General features: G+C 33.1%; 1 protein-coding gene across 1 annotated transcript in view; it reads left to right on the top strand.

The window, feature by feature from the left end:
* Positions 1-21,615, top strand: part of LOC100543833 (adhesion G protein-coupled receptor A3) — a 251,820-nt gene that overhangs the window by 129,058 nt on the left and 101,147 nt on the right. Inside the window, exons 8-12 of the mRNA XM_085229268.1 lie at positions 5,437-5,601; positions 8,618-8,816; positions 10,181-10,330; positions 12,938-13,099; positions 16,566-16,781. Of these exons, the coding sequence (XP_085085394.1) occupies positions 5,437-5,601; positions 8,618-8,816; positions 10,181-10,330; positions 12,938-13,099; positions 16,566-16,781 (892 nt within the window). The remainder of the gene's footprint in view (positions 1-5,436; positions 5,602-8,617; positions 8,817-10,180; positions 10,331-12,937; positions 13,100-16,565; positions 16,782-21,615) is intronic.

Raw genomic sequence — 21,615 nt, 5'->3', positions numbered from 1 at the left:
CAAGTGGTGTGCTGTTACAACAATATTAATAACAGTAAATACACTTGAGCAGCCCCAAACCTTTCATGAATTGATAGTCAACTGATTCATGTTGGACTTCAAATAAGTCCAGGACAAGGAGTACGTTTGTCACATAGCTTCACAGCACTATGCCTGTTGTCTGAAGATCTCTCCAGCAAGAGAAAGCTTTGAGAGTACTACAGATGTTGAAATCTCCTTTTTCTTTTCCCCACTTTACTTTCTCCACTAGCTGGTGTGGCACATACTAACTCCAGAGCTGTGGACATGTGAACATAAATACTCCTGTTTGCACACCTTTCAGTACATCCAAATAGCTTATAGGCTCTCTCTGCCTGGCAAGCTCAATGAGAGAGGAAAATATCATAAAACATACCCAGCCTATTGGGGTACCTGGTAGAGATATTTAGAACAGCAGATTCCTGACACTGTTTCTGAAGATGTTACTGTATATTCATTTAGTATTACTTCTACGACTTTTTCTCTCAATTTTAAGAATTTTATTTACATTTAATTTGAGCAAAATAAAGGAAAAATGATATGGTTTACTAACATTTAGTAAAATGTCTTCTATTTCAAAAATAGATATTTCTGATATTTCTTTTTTTCTTTTTTTTTTTCCCTGACAATATGTTATCATTATAATTAGTACTTCTTTCCACAAGTATTTCTGAAGAGATATCCAGCTAAAATACTAGTGCAAACAAATTAGCTGATAGATAAGTTATGGTTAACTATAGCACGCTGTATTCATTGGGTAGCTACTGATGGTGTTAAAAAGTTTTGCTTTGCTTTGCTCTTGTATTCAATCAGAAGAAAGAGAAAATCATTAATTTCCTGTGCATATGACAAATTGATGACACCTAAAAATACTCGAATACCAGTTTTAAATCTCTTTATCTCTTTTCACTGCACTGTTACATGGACACAAAGTTATACTAACGGCCATCAGGCTTCTTAAGCTGTTTCTTTCATGGGTAAATAAGTAATTTTGTCAGGAGATCGGACAAGCAATTTAAGTTCAGTTAAAGTGCCTAGATTTACACATTCTCTCTTCAATTTCCATGTTTTAACCTTGTATCCCCTGTGAAAGGCTTTATTCCAAGCTGCAATGTTCTCCGGAGATCAACAGATTTTTAAAATTCTATGTTAGTATTAATAATTGAAGATAGTATGGGTAGGATGCTGGTTATGCAGGCCTTCTGCCTGAACTGTAAGGAAGCATTCCTTCTTATCTGTCTAAAGGATGCTATCTGTGTTTTAGTAATTGATTTTTATTTTTCACCTAGAAGAGCAGTTGATTCTTACCCAGCCTTAAAGGAAATTCTCAGGCTTTGAAACCTTTCCTGTGGAAAACAAGTCTAAGATACTGTTTCCTGACATGCAAATAAGTGCTGGGAAGTACAGTAAATGTCACAAAGGTATTACTTCAGGACATGGTTGAGTAACTTTGCATAATGAGTCCTACTTCTGATTGTCTAATTAGTTATGCACAGCTGTAGCAATGCAATGCTATGCTTCAAATAGAAATCTTTTGTCATAATTTACTTGATTACATGTGTATCGCTGCTGTATTAAGGTTCCTCTCTTTGTAATGACCAATGCCACAGGCTTCAAATGAATATTAAAAGATTTTTTTAAATGCAATTGTATCAGCTCTACATGTGAATTAATCTCTCAATACATCAGTTACCTTATCGCATTTGAAAAAGGGATCCTAACATGACCAAAATTTCCCACTTCAAAGGATAAATATTGGTCTTGTCTTCCTTTCAAGTATTCTTTGGCTTACTGAGAAAGCCACAATAACTTCCAAACAAAATTTGAGATAAGCTTGCTAGTCATCCTTTTGTTCTTATCAAGTAGAAATAGTCATCTTCTGTTTGCCTTGATTCCATCTATGAATGGCTTTGTTTATTTCTTGGTTAGTCATAAATTTCCACAAAAGTATCAACTGTCACACTCTGAGGAGTGCCCATGAGTATGATAGCTAACGTAGATGGAATAGGAATTCTTTCTGATGCTTACTTCGTAGTTAGTAAAGCTGCATAGTAAATGCAAAATCAAAGTTATCCCATTTCATTTCTGGCCTGACATAAAAATTATTGGCATATATAAGACAGGAAAATCAAGAAAAGTAAGCTACATCTAAGGGTACTCTTCTTTCTTAATTTTGTTGTGCTCCTATCAAGCTCTTTAAACAGAGTCCTGCAATGCTCTGAAGTGACAGGAGTGAAAATATTCTCAAGTGACATTGCCTTTTGTCAAGACTTGTTGCCACCACTGAGAAAGATCAGAAATGACTTTCTTCTGAGAGTAAGAAAACCTAGGGGTGTTAATGTAATAGTGCTAAGACTTACAACACACAATCACTTACCAAAAACTTTATGAAGAGCTTTAAAATATTGCACAGGCCAGCCCTTCTCTTTTGGTGTGCAAAGACTATGAAGTTGCCAAAATTACAGGTGGAAAATATGTTAAAGATATGAAGTTGAGTGCTGTTTTTGAGAATTAAAACACTTTTTTTTTTTTTTTTTTTTTTAAATCAAGTCTCCTAGTATCTCCTATCATACAGATATGGGAGTAAGATCAATTTATCATTTGTCATATCCAGATGGTAAGTAAATGAACAGTTTCACCATTGAGCTTGCTATCCAAGTTATTTCTAGAGGAATATAAATGAATGCATCACTTACAGTGGCCATATGGCAATTCAGGAGATAAGTTCATGTTCTGGTCATTATACATCTTCTCCTATATCACATAAACCTTTTCTGGCTTATTTTGGTGCAACATCTGAAGTAAAAGCCATAGACGATTAAGTGTGAGTTTGAGGATTTACTCATCGTTTTAGGGAATTTGAACCAGAGTTCAACTATAGTGTTTGTAGCAGAGCAAAAAATGATGTGTCTGTAAATATTTGTCCGCGGAACATGGAAACATAATCTAATTAATTGTCAGGAGATCTGTTTTAGTGAGAGATAAATTTGCATTGTAACACCTTTCAAAATTAAAAGAAAAAAAAAAGGAAAATGTACTCCTTTTTTTCATATTGATTATATATTACCTATAAAACTGGTAACATGTTCTAGTACTCATTTAGTTTCTATCTCTACCATCTACTTAAAATCAACCTGGTTTTTAGTTTTAGAATATTTGTGGTATCAACAATGGTTACAGAATTTTATGAGGAAATATATCAAAAGATGAGTACATCCATCATACATTCTATTCAGAAGAAGTCTCTGGGTCTTGATGCTACAGGTGAATTTTTATGCTGCCTATTTTTTAATTGATAAAGGAAACAAGTATGGATAATTGTTTTTGTAAGCTTTAGGAACATATTTTTTCTCAGCCGTCTATAAAGATGATGCGAGATTTTTGGGACATACGAAACAGAACACTTAATTTGAATATATTTATCAACTTTTTAATTTCACATAACTCTTTCAATTTGACTGTGGAAAGATGTGTTAATAGGCAGCTAGGAGCCTGCTGCTATTGGCCTTTCTCATCTGACACTTTTTACAAGATCGATTGCTTCTGTTGATATGAAAAAATATCAGTTGCTCTGTAGGAGAATGGCTAGTAATATGTTGGTTTTTTTTTTTCCTATATCCTCTGCATTAAAAAAACACACTAGAATTCATTGTAAAAATGAAATTGGAAGTTCCAAGCTACTTGGAGCTCAGACCCCTAGTAAAACGAACAGCGTGAAATTTTAAGAGTTCCTGTTTAATGATAATGTGACAGAACTTCCGGAGAATTGTAGAAGATGTCTGAAGCAATTTAGTTTAAATCAAAAGCTATTTACCACAGGTTGTTTGTTTTCTGGAGAGCAAGATAACAGTCCTGTAGCAAGTACTTGAGAAAATCATCCTTCATTATATGCATCTTTCAAAGGGAGAATTACATAAGCAGCTGTCTAATCACTTCCTACCTTGATTGTGATTTATTTACTTACATACCTGCAGAAGATTTGAGCCTTTTTTGTAGCAAAATCGATGAGTGCATATGTAATATAAAAAGTTTTAAACTGAAAAAGGGTGACATTTAAAAGACAAAAATTTTAAAAAAGTGTAATTTTTCTCTGCATATATATCCAAATGTCAGATTCTTTATGAAAGTACCAAAGGCCCCAACAAGAAATTTTTGATTTTTTTTTCTTAATATATAGTTTTGAAATCACTCTTTAATAACTTCTGAATTCTGTTCTTCTGTTTTTATAATGTCTCTCTACCTCTTCTGACTGTACTCCATTTCTTCCCACATAATTTCTAATTGTCTGAACCACACGACATATTCAGAATTCAGCCATTTGTGTAAGTAAGTAAGCATTTCAGATAATTACTACCTTTTTCCTCTCGGGCTACTTTCAGAAGCTCTGCATTCTTTATAACTGTAGTAAAATTTATTTCTAGGCCAATAACAGATTTAAGAGCTAATGTTTTACTTTATTAAATGTACTAATTAGCATTATTTTTGTCTAGAGTTATAGTAATTGGATAAAATGTTTCACTGCTGAAATTATTTGAAAAACTAAACTTTTATTGACTTCGTCTGGGCCTACATCCATTAAAAGAGTGAAATCTAATTTCATCTAAAATATATAGAAAATCCTAACAAAAACAGTTCTAGGCAATTTTAAATGTTACTGAAATTATTTCTTCTAACTATACATGGAATATTTAGCTTGGGCAGCTAAACACTGGCATAGTGCTGCACTGTACAATGTTCATATTGTAAGAGAAGCTGTTAAGTGTCTCTATATTTAACTTGTCTATCATTTTAATTATGCAGAGCTTATTCAACCTTCATTTATTGATAATAATATCTTGTGTTTTGGAGAGAACAGTGTGAAAGAAGTTCATGAGTAGTACAGTGCTAAAAAAAAAACCAAAAAACAACCAACATCTGTCTTATCTCATATTGCATTTGTCAGGAAAGTGATATACAGCTTCCAAAGTCAATGGCTATTCTAGAAAACTTGTCCCAAGCTGCCACAGGAAAACAGATTCTGGTTTTGAACTGCCAGAGGAGCTCCAATGACAGCTGAAGGGAAGCATTCTCTGTGGATTGGTTGTGTTGTCAACTTGAAATGTATTTCTGACTTTCAAGTACTTGGTTATGAAACAAAAACAATATTTTATAATATTTGGGGAAAGGAGAGTGAGGACTGATGCATAACTGTTCTTTTGCGATGACTTTTGTGTTACAGCCTCTCGTGACTTAAATTGTCTATCAAATTGTTGATGCTAAAATTTTAATATAAATCACATATTGTCTATATAATAACATAGAGCAAAACCCATGTTTATATTTTCATAGAAAATGTCTGAAGAAGAGTTAATGTCAGGAAATCAATAACTCAATCTATATATTTAAGTGTATTCAATAATTAATCTTTTCTTTTTACAGTGAACTTATCCTGTCTAGCATTGATATTAATGCATCTGGAGATTGGGAGTGTCTAGTCAACAATTCCTATGGAAATAGCACTAAGCACGTAGAAATTGTGGTACTGGAAATGGCTGCACCCTACTGCCCTGCAGAAAGAGTTATTAACAACAAGGGAGATTTCAGGTATGAATTCCTGGTTTTAGGTGTGTTGATATGGGCAATATCCGTGTTTATATGATGCTTCAGAATCAGGTGCAAACATGTCACTTATTTTTCTTGTCATTGTCATGGAATAGAGTAGGAAGGAAGAGCGCTATGTGATTATTATGGGAAATGACAGGTAGTGTTTGAAGAGCGGCAGTGGTTTGTAAAAGTCTGAGAATCCTTCTAATTCATCAGTGCAAGCTTACAGAAAATTTCAGAAGGTGTAGGACCTTCACAGCTAAATGGATGAGGGTTAATAATTTCTGAATTATGGAATATAATAACACTAAATTAATGCATTAGAAGTTTAAATCTTCAGTACTTTCTTAGTCTATTCCAGTTCTGCTACTTTTGTTCACATGAGATTAGAGGTAATAAATAAAAAAAACAACTGTTAAAAAAAAACTGCTAAAAACAATCAGAATAGTATGAACTACTTGGTAAAACAAATAGATCATTAGAGGTGAACCTAAGGACACATGCAATTCTACCATTATATAACATGATTAAAAAGCACATCCATCCTGCTATCTGAATGTTATCATCTGCACAGTATTGTTAACTAAATGCAGTTTTTGTTTCATCTTAGTTTTACCACCATGTTAGTGGGGTTTGTTTTTGTTTCCCCCCCATACTGTAGAATTTAGCATTGTTTTCAATTGGTTCTAAAATACTTCAGTGATATGCATAAAGCTCTTAAACAAAATATTATTACTTACTTGGCAATAACACTGATGTATGATGGAATTCCCATTGAGAAATCATGAATGTAATTTGTTACTGTGTGAATTATAATAAGAATTCAACCTGAATAGTTAATTAATGGAAAAGAAGCTAAGAGAGGAAGCTTCTCTTAAACACTAGAACTTTCTACACATACTTCTGACTTGAATACCTCTCTTCAATTTTAATACTTCAAATTAGGTCTTTTGTAAAAATATATACATTCTATTAGATAATACATTCTGAATATTTTTGATGATATCTTTATAAAGTACAAGTTCTTTCCATACAGTTACATTCTTTTTTTTAATAAATATATAAATCCTACAGACTCCGCAGACTAACATCAGGAGCATTTTTGTCATTTTATATAAATCAAAAGAATAGAAGTGCCCTTTCCCTATTGATCACTTTTCCAGAAGTCTATATACATTTATTTTTAAGATGTATATTTAAGGGGTGCTGAGTCCATGAATTCCTTTGGCATTTGAGAGGAAGAAATTTAGAATTATAGAGAATTTATCAGTTTCAAACCTAGCATGAGTACTTGAAACTATTCCAAAAGTTTATCCTCAGACATGCAGCTATCTCACCAGTAATTTTTCTTAGAAATGTCTTTGAAGTTTTCATAACATAGCAAGTATGTAAGTAAAAAGAGTTGTAGCACAAAAGCAAAGCTGGAAAGAACAGTTCTTTTATTGAGGAAAAAATGAAAAAATCTTCAGCAATTTTGGAAGCATCGTTCTTTCAGTTCACCAGCCTAGGTGGTACTTATAATTGCACAACTGCCGTCAGAATTAGGCACAATGTGAGTCACATTGAACTGGCTTTAAGTATTCAGAATTTTTCTCTATGGTGGCGAAATTTTGTTGATATTTTGTTTTATAGCTCACTATAAGATAATTCTGAAATGCAAAGGTATGTAATGTAATGTTACAATTTCTAATCATAAAGACCAGATTCTGCCACCTGCGTTAAGTCTGTGTGCTTTAGTTTCAGAATAATCTTTTCAGTTTTACTTTTGAGGTAGGGTGTCACTATGTGGCCCAATTGTATTAATGCTGATATTTCACTAAAATAATATTTCAGTTGAGGGGCAAGAGCAGCATATAGTAATACTATACATGGATTTTTTTTGTGATGATCCTTTCATGTTTCATTTTGCTTCAAATGATTATACATCACATGAATTTCTCCAGTGACAGTTAGCTATGGTACATAAAAATACTTCTCTTCTTACCTTTCCATTTTGAGACTAAGAAAACATACAAACCTAGCCTCAAACCTGTCACTATATTATGTAACGGTGTCAAAATGGATCTGTGTCTTTTAAGTAACAGGAACTAATATACATGTATGGCAAAGGTTGATTATCAAGGTGTGTGTCATTGGCAGGCAGAATTTATTTTTTATGATTGGTTGGGTTTCAGTCATTACATCAGTGCAATTAAAGTTAAAAGGACATCCTTTCCAGACATGCTGACTTGATGGCACACTTACAGTTTTGTCTGATTTTTCCACATTACCTGATCTTGCTACAGCCATACTAGCCTGAAAATCGTCATGGATTTTTATTCAAAGGAACAGATTGCAGTTGTGTGGTTAAAGAGAATGCAGCAGATATACAAAACTTTAGCATTCCAAAGTAGGCCCCCTGAAGTAAATAGAACAATTCTGGCTCTTCTTGACTATTTCTTTTAAAAAACAATTTTGCCATCATAGTAGATAAATCGCATATACTAAATAATTAATTTTTGTGATCTAGCTCCTTCTTCCTCCACATGACGTATCCCTCTGCTCAGACTGTATCTATTGGCTTCTGATATATCCAGCAATTTTTGCTTCTCTAAGCATTGGGGCAGAAAGGGCTATGTAGCTTTAGGTCAAAATGAAAAGTACAAAAGTGTCATCTTTATTTTGAGCCTTTACCTTTTGCAACATTTAGTAATATTGTTTTCTTCTTGATGAGTTTCTGCTGTGCCTTACACAATCTTCATAGGTGAAAGTAGGGAAAATTCCATTCATTTCTTTTTCTTTAACACTGAACATCTTCCTAGAATTAATGTAGAATTAATGTGTGACTAGCCAGACTCAAGCCTGTGTAATTTCAAGATTTTCATGGAAACAAAGTAATCCATTATAGGACACAATAAGGTAAAATTTAAACAGCCATCTTTTTCCCTCATATATCATGCATACTGTTGCTATATTGTCAGTTGCCTTTAAATAAGAAGTTTTAAATTTTAATTTTTTGCTTCCCTGCTGTTCACAGATGGCCCAAAACTTTGGCTGGAATCACTGCTTATCATCCTTGTCTTCAGTATTCATTTAACTCCATTGCCTTTCACAATGGTGTAGAAGAGTCTAAGGCATGGCGTAAATGTAATCGAACTGGACGCTGGGATGAAGAAAACTATTCTGAATGTCCTTATTCACAAGAAATAACTCAAGTTCTTCATGCTTTCAGTCAGGTAATGCTGAAATCCGTAGCTTCTTTTCTGTAGTACTGATTTTATGGGATAGCATGCAAGAAAATATTTGTTCAGCCACAAGTATGGGACAGTTGGGCTTTGAATAAAATGTTGCCCTTTTATTTATTTATTTTTTTTCTTGCAGTGGTTTTGGTAATTGATGGTGTGGTAGCAACATGCAGCGCACAGTATCTATTGTCTTTAATATTTTTCTTTTTCTGGGTGTCTGGAGTCTAGATGGCCATTAATAATGTTAGCAGGGTCATCTCTGCTTCAATACAGTTCCTTATTTACCTACCCCTCATGCATTTTTACCAGAAAGACATTAATTTCTCTTGAAGTTCTATATCAGGGTTTTGCTGACTGAAGTTTGTTTTCCCACTGCTGTTGTAATATATTTGAGAGCTGCAGAAATGAGACCAAAATGTCTTCCTGATACTTTCCAGGGCAAAAACAAATAAACAAAAAGACCAACCAACCAACCAATAAAAAAAAATAAACAAACAAAAAAAACTCCAAAACAGTATTCAGTGGTTTCTTATGGATAAGTAAAAGAGAGGTTGAGATTAAGCATAAGGGTAAAAATGAAAAAAGAGCATAACAGTGAACCGTGAACAGCATGAAGAATGGTACTGATCTGTAACTACTATACGAACTTTTACCACTTTCAGCTTGCTTGATGGTTTCTTCCTAATTAATAGCACTAGATGCTAGATTGCTTTAAAGTTTATGCCTATGTTAATACTTACTATGCAAAGAGATCCAATGAAATTACATGATAGTAATTCTGTGTGGAAGAAGGGTCATCTCTAGACTCCAGTAATCCCACCTGCTCAAAGCAAGGTAAGCTACAAGGTTAAGTCAGGTTTCTCAGGGCTTTAACCTCTTAGATTTTTAAAACCTCTGAGGATAGCTGCACAATGTTCAAATACCTGACTATTACCCTCACCATAGAAAAGGTTTTCCTCTTATTCTGTCCAAACTTCTCTTCTTTCAGCATAGTACCATTGTCTTCTTTCTTTCCACCATACTCCACTGTATACATGAACACTGACTGGCATCACTGTTCTTGTCAGCGATGCAAAAACAAGGACAATTTTTAGGCTGATAAAGTATTTTGAGGCCTGTTTGTTCCAGCCTAGAAAAGTTAGACATGCAAAAATTTTCAGTATTTGTTGACATGTGGTGGAGTCTGGAGATGACAGTAATTAAATCTGAGACTTAAGATGAAATATTTTACTATGTGTATATTTCTAACAAGTGAAATAGTAGAAAGCATTATACAAATGGATGGGATCTCTAGTTTTTAGCAAAGAAAAAAGCCAGCAGATTCATCATACCAAGCAATTCTCATGTATTTTCAGATGCACATCAATTTGACGACTGTACTTGAATTTTCCCGCCAACTGACGGCCTACACAAGAGGTGCTTCCCACTTTGCGGATAAAATGGATGTAATATATTTGGCTTATATAATGGAAAAGTTAATTGTCTTCGTGGATGAAGTTGAAGATGTAAGATATCTTCTGTACGCTGAAAGTATCACGTAGAAGTGAAGCCTTCACATATGGCCCTGTTCTTAATGTATGCAGGCACACACTGAAGCTTCTAAAACTGCTTGCCTGCTATTCAGCCACAAACATTCCACATATGCTGCTGTGTCTTTCTTTATGTCAGACATCTGAGCCATCTCATCTGACTGACATTATTCCTTGTGCTAAGGAATAAAAATTGCGTTTCAATAAGACATGTCCTTAATTTTCTTTTTCATTTTTATTTTTGCCATAACTAACATTTAGAATGAACTCGAGGTTCAAACTGGCCACTTTTTTGCTTTCAGTTAGAAGTTCCTTGTCTTTTTATTTTCTCCATTTCATCAGGAGATTTTAACTGAGTTTTGAAAGCATGTAGCAGTTTATAGGAAGAGAAGAAAACGTGGCTTTTAAGTACAAATTTCCACATGAACTTTTAGCATAATGTATCCCATTTTCACAGGGAAATCTAACAAGAGTTGTGCAAATCCTATGGGAAAAATAGTTTTTTACAGAGAGCAGCAATGTTCACCATAGTATTCACTGTTAATTTTCAGAGTGACTGCTTTCATAAGATTTCATAACTTGTAATTTTTGTACACATGATAGCTATCATTAAAACATATGTTTGGTTTGGCAAAATTCATTCCATTCTTACTCTGGGGATTGTAACAGTTAACATTTAGTATCAATTTGAGAAAGCCTCCAATTTCAATTTTGTCATGATATGCTAGACCTAAATAGTATTATTAAGGGCTCTCTAAGAATTGTGTTTCAAAGCTACAACTATGAAAGCCTCTTCATTCAAAATCCTTGCTGGGGGGAAAAAAAAATCCAAAAAGAAATATTTGAATGTATCCATAAAGCCTCTTTATTTTTCTTGTACAAGCAATTGATGCATTATGCATTAAAACTGAGCATTATCTCTGATCTCTTAGTTGATTTGTTCCATCTTTAAAAAATAGGTTTCAGTTTCTGGTTTTTGCTACTGAAACATCTCCATTTCTGCCACTTATTTCTACATCACTTATTTTGTAATCTCTTGTTTTCATAATTTAGAACACTGTCTTCATTTGGCTGTTTCATTCTTTTATTTTGATTTTTCTTTTTTTTTTTGTGTGTGTGATTTTCAAAATGACTTTAAACATCTGTGCCAGAGGAGGTGACCCATTGTTGCTGAAACGTACCACTTACTGCCTCACAGTGCTCATATCCACTGTTTGGTCTCCATAAATGTCCAGCAGGCTTTGATAAATGTCAGTGGGTGCCATTTTTTCCACAAGAAGGAATTCAGTGACATACCTTTGCTTCATACACACTCCATATCAGTCACCATTTTGTCAAACTGCTCTTCTGCTGCCATCCATCACACAGCAACAAAATGTAATGGAATATTGGTAGAAAGGTTCAACCTGTAATACCATAGCACCAACATCTGCCACTGATATTGTGGACCAACATAATAAAATAGGAGGCATTACTTTTGGAGCAGCCTTTGTTCATTTTTATAAAAGTTAGTGGTACTTTGACTCATCTTGGATTCATCTCTCAAAGCATCAACTGCTTTAAGGACAATTACCAGGAATATGTACATATATTAGCTCAAAACTTTGTATTTTTAGTGTCATGCCTTTATTCTTCAATGATACATTTAATTATAATATAAACTAATACATCTTCTTATTTCTGACCTTTTTTATATTTATAGCCAATTGTTCTGCCCTTAGTTAATTACTGCTTGCCTTATTGGTGCATAGTTTAATCTTATTGCATAAATCAGTCTTTAAAGGTGTTTTATTATTATTAATTGTATCAATAACTATTTGTCACATTGTCACATCCATCTAGAATTACATAGTAATTACATGCTCAAAAATACATTAAATATTTCAGGAATAGTTGCATATAATGTCTGATTATTTCTCTCTTTTGCAATGCATATGAAATCTATTTTTTTATTGGAAATACAGAGAAAAATTTCATAGCTTGTCTTTCCTTAAACATTTTTCTCCATTGCTGAATTTCTTTCTACATTTCACTGAATTGTCTGTGTATTTGCATTATTTTTCTGTTCCTATCAGTTTGACATCTTAGCCCCTTAAGGTTTTTTTTTTTTAAGTAGTGTTTCTCTCTTGATCATTTTTTCTGTATTCAGGTGATACCCTTGTGTACCTTTGGCAAGTCTTTGTTTCTTAGAAAATCAAAAACCTTCAAAAATAACGGTAAACTTATTTTTGAAATCTTACCAAATATGTTTTAAAATTTTAGGAAGGAAATATTTTAATTTTTAATTGAAAGCACCACCAAAAATACTCACAGTGAAGGTTATTCTTTCTAAATTGAGGAAGCTAATTAGATTTTGAAACACACAGAATTCCATTAATTGCCCAATGAGAGACTCCTTTTTTTTTTTTTTTTTTTTTTTAATGGTGTGTCTTGTAGATAGATAGATATTGTAGGTATTCTTAACAGGATGAAAAGTATATTTGAATGATGGTTACTAAGAGAAATACAATCCCTGTTCTTAGTTGTATTCTTGCATACTTCCTGTATTTTGCAGAAAATACTTGTTTGTTTTTTAATTTTCAGATAGGGGATGCTCTCATTGAAATTGCCAGCAATATAATGTCTGTTGATGACCACGTGTTGTGGATGGCTCAAAAAGAAGACAAAGCCTGCACCAGAATTGTGCGGTGTGTGGAACACATTGCGAATCAAATACTGACCAGCAACATTCAAGTTATTTCAAAGGTATTTCATAAAATCACACAGCACTTTTGTGAAAATTTATTTTAAAAATGTTTTCTTCATAATTTTTATTTCTAAATTCTATGTAGAGAAGAACAAGATTGTATAAACCAGATACACAGCATAGCACAGATATTTGCATAGATATACTTGGATTCTGTAGAATTTTTTTCCTGGATTCTCTTTGGAACACTGAAACATTTTTCTGAGCATCTCTGATATTAAGAACAATTTTGCTTGGCTTTGCTTTTATGTATTTATTCTCACAATAGACTGTTCACAACACTATATTTCTAGTTTTCCTAGCACTTAGTTCCTGTAGTATTTGGACTTATTTTTGAAAAGGATACATTGAGTGAGAAATTTATAAGAATAAAAAAACAGCACACTCCCTTATTACCTAAAGATCTTAATATACCTTTCAGGGAGGCGTCTAGACAACACTTTCTAAAGCAGTTAGAAAATATTCTAAAAAGATGCCATAAAGGTTATTAATTTGCAGTCAGTGTTATTTAGAAGCAAGCTGTAGCAGTATGAAATAACTGTTCTTGTTCTCCACCTACATGAATTTGTCATTTGTGTACTGAGGAGTTGTCATTTGGGTATTGAGAAACTGTCTTTGTCACTTTCAACATCTAAGTGGTAGAAATGTGTAGATGGTAGAAAGGCTTGAAAATTATCTTTATAGAATTTTAGATAAATATTTCAAAGCCTTATTACTCTGTTGGTTAGCTTTCTTGATTTTAAGCAACATTTATTATTTTGTCAACTGCTCTTCTATTTTTATTTAGTTGAAGATACTGCATAGAAGTGAAATCAGTGTTAGCTTCAATTAGGGCAATAATGTATTTAAAAAATGGAAAAAAGGAATTGTGGACTGAGTTGAACTACATGCTGAACTGAACAGCATAATGACCTTAGTCCCTTTGCTGTATAATTTTAGTAAAGCATAGTATTCTTCTACTTTAAGAATAAACTGATAAAACTTATTGGACTTTTTTATTTAATTCTCTTTTACATAAAATGATCAAATTTGCTAGAATTGTTTATTAAGTATATAGAGACAATAATTTGCTTTTTTGAAGTATTTTGTAATAATGTGACAGCTAGGGGGCTTCTGTTGCTTTATACTTAAGGTATCTTTTAAATGTCAAGTGCCAAAGGTCTTTTTTTTCTTGTCACTGCTTCAGAAGGAAGTTGACACTACTGTAAACAGTAATGTTCTGTACTGACATACAGATCTGAGTCTCTAGCCTTTTTACCATGCCTTATATTTTTTGCTTCTTGCAGTTTTCTGAAGGAGAATTAGTTTATGGTTGAGTGCAATTTGTAAATAAACAAAGCTGTGGAGTTTTTCTTTTTGTCATCTCATACAATACCAAACACGTCTGTTCTTTCTGGAGGCCAGCCAGAAAACTATATGCAGAAATTGCATCTGCTTTCATCTCTTTTTCTATTTTTCTTTCCTTTTTTTTTTTTTTTTGCTTTGAAACAACAGCATGTGAAACCCCCAAAGCTTAAGCGGCCACTAGTTTATAAAACACTTTCTGAAAAAAAATGGGCCGTGATAAATACTGTTAGTTTTACAACATATGCACAACTGCATTCCCTATAGACTGAAAAGCTAACTGGAAGCCATGGCTTCTGATGTTATTCCTATGTTATTTTTGGAAGACAAAAATGGTTTTTCATTTCGTGGACGTCAGAAAAATACCAAGGTGGAAATAATCATTTAGATCTTCTTAAATCTCTCTTGCAAAACATACTGTAGATACACGCCGGGGTATGGAAACCCCCGCAGAGGTCCTGCGCACAGCCAGCAAGGTGTATCCCAAATAAATTTCCCTTCAGTATTGTTCTGAGGTACTTCTGCTCATATTTTTGTGTTTACTTATATCAGATCTGCAGTTTGAGAAGGAAGACTTCCTGTGGATGATAAAACTTGTCTCCTTAGTCCTGTCAGGGGTGTGCAGCAGTCTTTAAGACTGATAGATTGACTTGGCTTAGAAGAGACCTTAAATCCCACCCAGTTCTATCCTCTGCTCTGGGTTGGGTGTCACCCACCAGATCAGGGGCTAGGGCCCCATCTACCTCCAGGGATGGGGCACCCACAGATTCTGTGTGCCACAGGCCTCTGGCTGTGACCATCCAACCAGTTCCTTATCAACCAAATAGTCCATCCACCATCTCTCTCCAATCCATATCTATCCAATTTAGAGATGAGATTGTTGTGTTCCAGCTGATGGAATTTTCATTTCACTCTCCACCTGATAAAAGCCAGAATATTTTAGGCTAATTGTAGTATAGTTATTGTTGTTGTTTTTATTTTTAGTCTTCTTTGCTTCGTACTATTCTTGTATTACCCCTTTAATGAGCCTTTTTGGCCATTTTGCTTAGTGAGGCCTTTATGTAGGTTTAGAAAATGGACTCTACATTGTCATTTTCTATATCTGCAACTCAAAATGATTAGCTCATGGCTTTTCGTAACATGTACCTTTCTTACAGATGCTTGTTTCCATGGATAATTTTGCTCTGCATTCATCTATATCCATTTCATAATTCATTTGAGAGTCCTAATAAGGAATAGCTTCAACTTCTATTTTACCCGTCTGTTTCTATATGCTGAGAACAGTATGTTCACACTATTTAAACATTGCCATAGGATTATTTTGAAAATGAAAAGATTAACTTTTAAAGAATTTTGTATTCAGAATTTAGAAAATAGGGCTTACTTGTGAAATCACTTGAACTGTCACTACAATATCCTCCAGCTGACATTTTCTTATCATCGTCTCACAAATATGAATGAGGAAACTAGTTCTATTTCCATTCTACAGCAGGAAGCTTGAAGTTCTAAATAATTAAATGTCTCTAGCCAGGGTTTTAGAAATGCATTACCACAAAGAAGTTTTAACTCAGACATGTAGTTTGATTCCGGTAATATGGATAATACTACTGTGCAAACATGATAATGGAACATGATCTGTGAAAGATAATCAGAAATCATTCAATCCATCCAACAAATAGCTAAGCATCTTTCCATTTCATTTCTATGGCACAGAACACATCCTTGCCCATTTTAAAAATAATTCCTATTACTGCTGTTGCTAATTGACTTCATATCTGTATTGCTTTAAATCAAGATTAAATCTGCTGAAGCTGATAATGGCAAAACTTGTACAAATTCAGAAATAAAGGCATTTTAAAATTATTTATTAGCTGTCTCGTCATCTCTTTTTACTTATACCTAAGAAGTTTTCAAGCAATCTGTCGGTACTGTTGTAGAGTTCTATATCAGTTTTTAAAAATAAGTTCCATTTTCTTTCTTACTCATCTGCATTATGTATGGAAGCATATACAAACACAATCTTTATAAACTATGTACAATAAATACACAATACACATATAATTATATGTAATTAAGCGTAATGAGTTAGCAATATCTCTGCTTCTCAATATGTTTTGACAGGTATCTCATAATATTGCTCTGGAGGCCTTTATGATCAAGCCATCTAATTTCATGGGAATGACTTGCACTGCCTTCCAAAAAATACCTGCAAATGTTGACAAGTCAGTTGTACATGATTTGGGAAGCTGGGAAGCAGATCCCCGTTCTGATCAACATTTGAATTTCAAGTGCAACACTGGCAATCTGAATGGTTCCTTGTTGAATTCTTCTACCAGGGTAAGTCAGTGCAATCACAGATGTAACTTAATTTTTAAATGTGGATAATAATTTCAATATTTAATTTGCTTTAGTATGTTGTATTGGGTATTTTGTTGTCCTAACATATCCTATACTAATAATAAAGAATGTGAATAGAAATAAGTAAATGTTTTGTTCTTTCTGTCTCTGGGTCTAGTTCTGAAAACATTTTCATGTGTAACCAATCTATTTGAAGTAATTTGGCAATATTTGTTTTACTGAGGTGCTCTCTGGATTTTATGTTTCAGAAATTTTCAGACTAATACATCAGTGGAAATTATCTTTACATCCACTAAACAGTATTACTTTCTCTTTTCTCTGAACTTTATACAGCGGGAGGGTGGTACATTGCAGTTTTTGAGTAGTAGTCCAAGAAACACAATAATAAGACTGTTAATAGAACATACTGTTAATATCAAATAATGAAGTGGAACAATTAAATTTTGATCTAGTGGGAAATGGAATTTTGCATTTGGCTGAGCATGTTATTAAATTTAAGTATTGCAGAGTTGAATTTTTGTTATCCTTCAGCTGAATCTCAGTTTAATAGCCTTATTTCTTGAAATACTTAATATGACAAAATGATACTTTTCTGGATAATACTACCAGTTTATTGAACTTTGAAAGTATTTTGATTGAAGTTATTTTCTTTTTGGTGCATTTCAATCTTCTGTACGGGTTAGGCAGAGATGTGGCAGTAGCTTGTGCTCTAGTAAAAAGGGGCCATCTTCATAATAGAAGAAGAGGCAGAATTTTTTTTTCCTGCAATGGAATTAATTTCCTCTGCGGACACTGTTAACTTGTCTGTCTAGGATGACCTAGACAGTTGTCTGAAAAGAGGAGATTGACATTTATAAGATGAAAACCAAATGTCAGAGATCTAAAACCTAAAACAGAGAGCTGAATCTAAAACATATATAAGGGAAACTACTGTCTGCAAGAAAGATTACCTAGAGCTATGCAAAGCAGTTTTAAAGTATATGATATATATCCTGTGAGAAGTGATGTTATTATCATGTTAGATCACTAGATCAATCTCATGTCTGAATTTTCAACAACGCACTGCAGAAGATTCAGATGTTACTTTCATGGCCATAAGACCAAAATTTACTTAGGCTGTAATGTAATATTTGAATCCTGAAAAGCAAGAAGCTTCCATTCGTTATTCTCTGAAACTTTTAAGCTAAGCACTCCTTTAACTCATTCAGAAATGAATTGTATTCCTTCTGTCATTTTCTTCACTGTTTAATAGAACAAATTGTATAAATGTAATTGATAACGGAAAATAGAATTCTTTGTCATTATCCCAAGCCACATTAATTCTGTATTTTCTCTGTGGAGGCATATGGTCAACCTACTTCATAGTGCTGTATAAAATTCAGGAAAATAGAGTTTGTGGTGGAGGTGGGAGTTGCTGGATTTCAGAGTTTAGTCACTGTATTTTAAAGTACTCATTACTCTGAATACTTAGAACTTCATTTTAGATGATGAACTTATTCTTAGAATCTTCCTCTACTTAGCATAGGATTAATCATAAAGAAGGAAAAAAAATCTAATGAAAATTCCTAAGTACAAATGATAATTACAACTTTAATTTACTTCTAATAAAAGCATAAAAGGTTGTCCTCAAAGAGCTCATTGAATGAGAAGTTTTACACTGTGTTATGATAAAAACTTTATCTTTCTTCAAATGCATAACATTGTAAGTCATCTGCCCACTAAGTATAAACAATTGTTTATGACATTGGTCTGTTTATAGCTAGTTCTACTAATGAATTAGAAAAAGTGTACATTCATAAAGCAGTTTGTGGAAAGTTGATGGGAGAGGACTAAGGTGATCACAAGCTCTCTAAATAACACATCAGATTTTTTGTAGTTTGCCTATACTGATATTTTCAGGCACCAATAGGAAATTGATACAAATGTGGTAAGAAGTTGTCTGTTGTTTAACTTGATCTGCTTATTGTGAAATAGCCCCCACACGGGGATGAAATACTGAAGGAAAAAATAAAATTAACAAAAGTAATTGAAAATTAAATAATTTAAAAGGTACTGAAAGAGATCGTAAAAAGTTTGAGAGAGAAGTCTTAAAATATGCATATATCAACTTGTGTTTCAAATATGTGGAAGTCCTTTATCGACTAATTTGCAGTGTTTAAAAATACTCTAAGTCAAAATATTATTTCAGTGTGATGCATATATTTTTATCTTTCAATCTCATTTTGACTCTGCAGTCACTAAGCAATCTGAAAGACTGAAAAAAATTATCTCTATTGCAGATCAAAAGTTTTGCTGTTGTAGAGCTTAGACCCAGTTGCTTGGTCTTAAATCCCATTTCTGCTGTTAGACGTAGATATTTTTCATTGCCTGACTGAACTCTATTGGATGAAAAAACATGGCTCAGTTATATGTTCCTGTTTTATGTTACAGTGGCTTGTATTTTGACACAGTGTACATTTTGATCCTGGTTAAATAGGCCTAAGGGTGTCTTTCCAGCCTGCCTAGTTTGAGCTCATGTTAGAGGAGTGCTACTAATACCCTGCCCCATAGCCTGACTGTACTGTAGGGATATCACAGTACTGATAGGTGAATACAGGGCTACTGTAACACTTGAAATCAGATAATGTGAAAACAGTTTGATGCTATTGAATATGAGTCTGGTGTCTGATTCCCATTTGATAGATAGTAGTATGAACCAAATCCCTGTTCTAGCCTGATTCTATAAACTATCTACAGTGTATAAAGATATCAGTTATACAGTTAATTCTTTCCTCTACCTCACTAAAATTACATCTCACTAAAATTACATTAAAATGAATTGTTTAAATGTCCTGCCCATCACAATTAAACATGAGGTTTATAGATGACTGTAAACTCAGTATTCACTCTTGGACTTTTAAGAAAATATTCACATAATTCATGGTTTCAGTGTCACTGTAAACACTTGTTAAATGAGTAAATATTGTTCATCTCTCTCTAGTTTCATTGGTTGTTCATTTCATGCAGGACTGAGTTCAAGGGAACAACAATAATCTGTATCTTCCCGTGTAATCACTGATTTCTGAAATTCAAATTCCACTTAAATATGCTCAATATATTTCATTTTACTATTACATTTTATTTAGTCTTTATATTTTTATGAACCAGACAGGCTTTCTGATTTATCAGACTGCATTGCAGGTGATGTCTATATGCTAAAACGTTAAAAGTTGGTGTTAGCATTGATACTAGACATCCTAATAATGAAGAAAAATTCAAAAGTGCTTTGACAAAATTGTTTAATCACTTACTTATATAACTTTGAGTCATTATACAATTATATAAATATTTTTCATCATAGTCACAATCATAAGATGTAAAAAAAAAAAAAAAGAAAAAGAAAAAGCTTTTTTCTTGCATAAAGTCAATTTGAATATCAAGCTATACAGATAATGTAAAAATTTATAACACACTCCTATATAAAAGTTGGCAGGATTTCAGAAAAGAACTTGATGCAAGAATTTCTACTACCACCCACTACTTTGATTATGATAAAACACAGAAAATCCCAAAGAGAAACTGTGAAGGGAAAAGTTATGAGTTGCATAAGACCTGCTTTCTAATTGGCCTTTTAATAAAAGTGCCTTTCACTGCAACTCAGTGTATGTGAAATGCTCCTAATCTTCATAGATAATTAATTATATCAATTTAGAAGCTGTCTAGTAGGCTGTGCAATAATTAACTTACTCATTAATGCAAAAGCTAATTCTTATATAAATAATAATTAGAATTTATACTGGAAGTTTCTAAGGCAGTGTTAGATGTGCTGTTTACCCAGTTTTAGGTTCCAAAATGGTTTCTATGGTACTACTACATAAACAGGTAGTTTTGACTTTAAGATTTGAACAATGCCTCATATATTTTCATTAACAGAGGTTTATGTGTATTCTAATTACCTATGAATCTGTTTATGTGAAGTATTTTCTTTCTGTCTGCTACCTTGATTGAGTTGCTTATCTATTAAACATACATTTTGCAGAACGCACGGACAGCATTTTTCAGGGCAAATGAAAAAGATCAACTGAGGAAATTTAAAGTTCAAAGAAATGTGTCAAATTAGTGAAATCAATTAAAATGTAATGCAAAATGAAAATATTTTCAGCAACTTTCACAGGAATAGGCTATTTTAAATCAATTTTTCTGATCCAATCAGTCAGATTAACTGTTCACCCAGTCTTGATATTTCTTCATTCAATTCTAAACTAAAAAACTAAAAAAACTAAAAAAAAACTAAAAAAAAAAGTACAAATGTTTCCAGTCTTTTATTGAGAAGATTCACATAGCAACTTTGTATAACCACATACATCGTATTAACAAAGTATTATCTAAGTCACCCAACAATATACTACTGTACTACCTACAATAAAATTAAGTCACCAGGATAATTTTGTATTTCTTCTTCTAGAGTACAATAGTTACTGTCTTATGTTTAGTATGAATGTGTTGGCATCACCATTTCTGTCATAATTTCTTCTCAGAATGCATCATTTGTTAGAGAGTATTACAGCACCTCTATCATCAAACATTGCAAACTTTGATTATATCTGTACAACATAGATTGCTACAAAATTATCATTTTCTTTTTTTTTTCTGAATCGGTAGCTTTTATGACTGCAGAAATAAAATATTGCCAAGTGAAGCAGTAAACCAGGAAAAAAAAAATCCCACCTAGTTTCTCAGTTTACATACACTGAATATTACAGTGATGCAGTGGGCTCAGTACCAATAAACACAACATCATAACTTATTTTGGTTTCAAAGCATTTTTTCTCCA

The sequence above is a fragment of the Meleagris gallopavo genome, chromosome 8 (assembly GCF_905368555.1).
Source record: "Meleagris gallopavo chromosome 8, MGAL_WU_HG_1.1, whole genome shotgun sequence".
In the NCBI taxonomy this organism is placed as follows: Eukaryota; Metazoa; Chordata; class Aves; order Galliformes; family Phasianidae; genus Meleagris; species Meleagris gallopavo.
The sequence above is the reverse complement of the archived record's forward strand: the minus strand, read 5'-3'. Positions and strand labels throughout refer to the sequence as shown.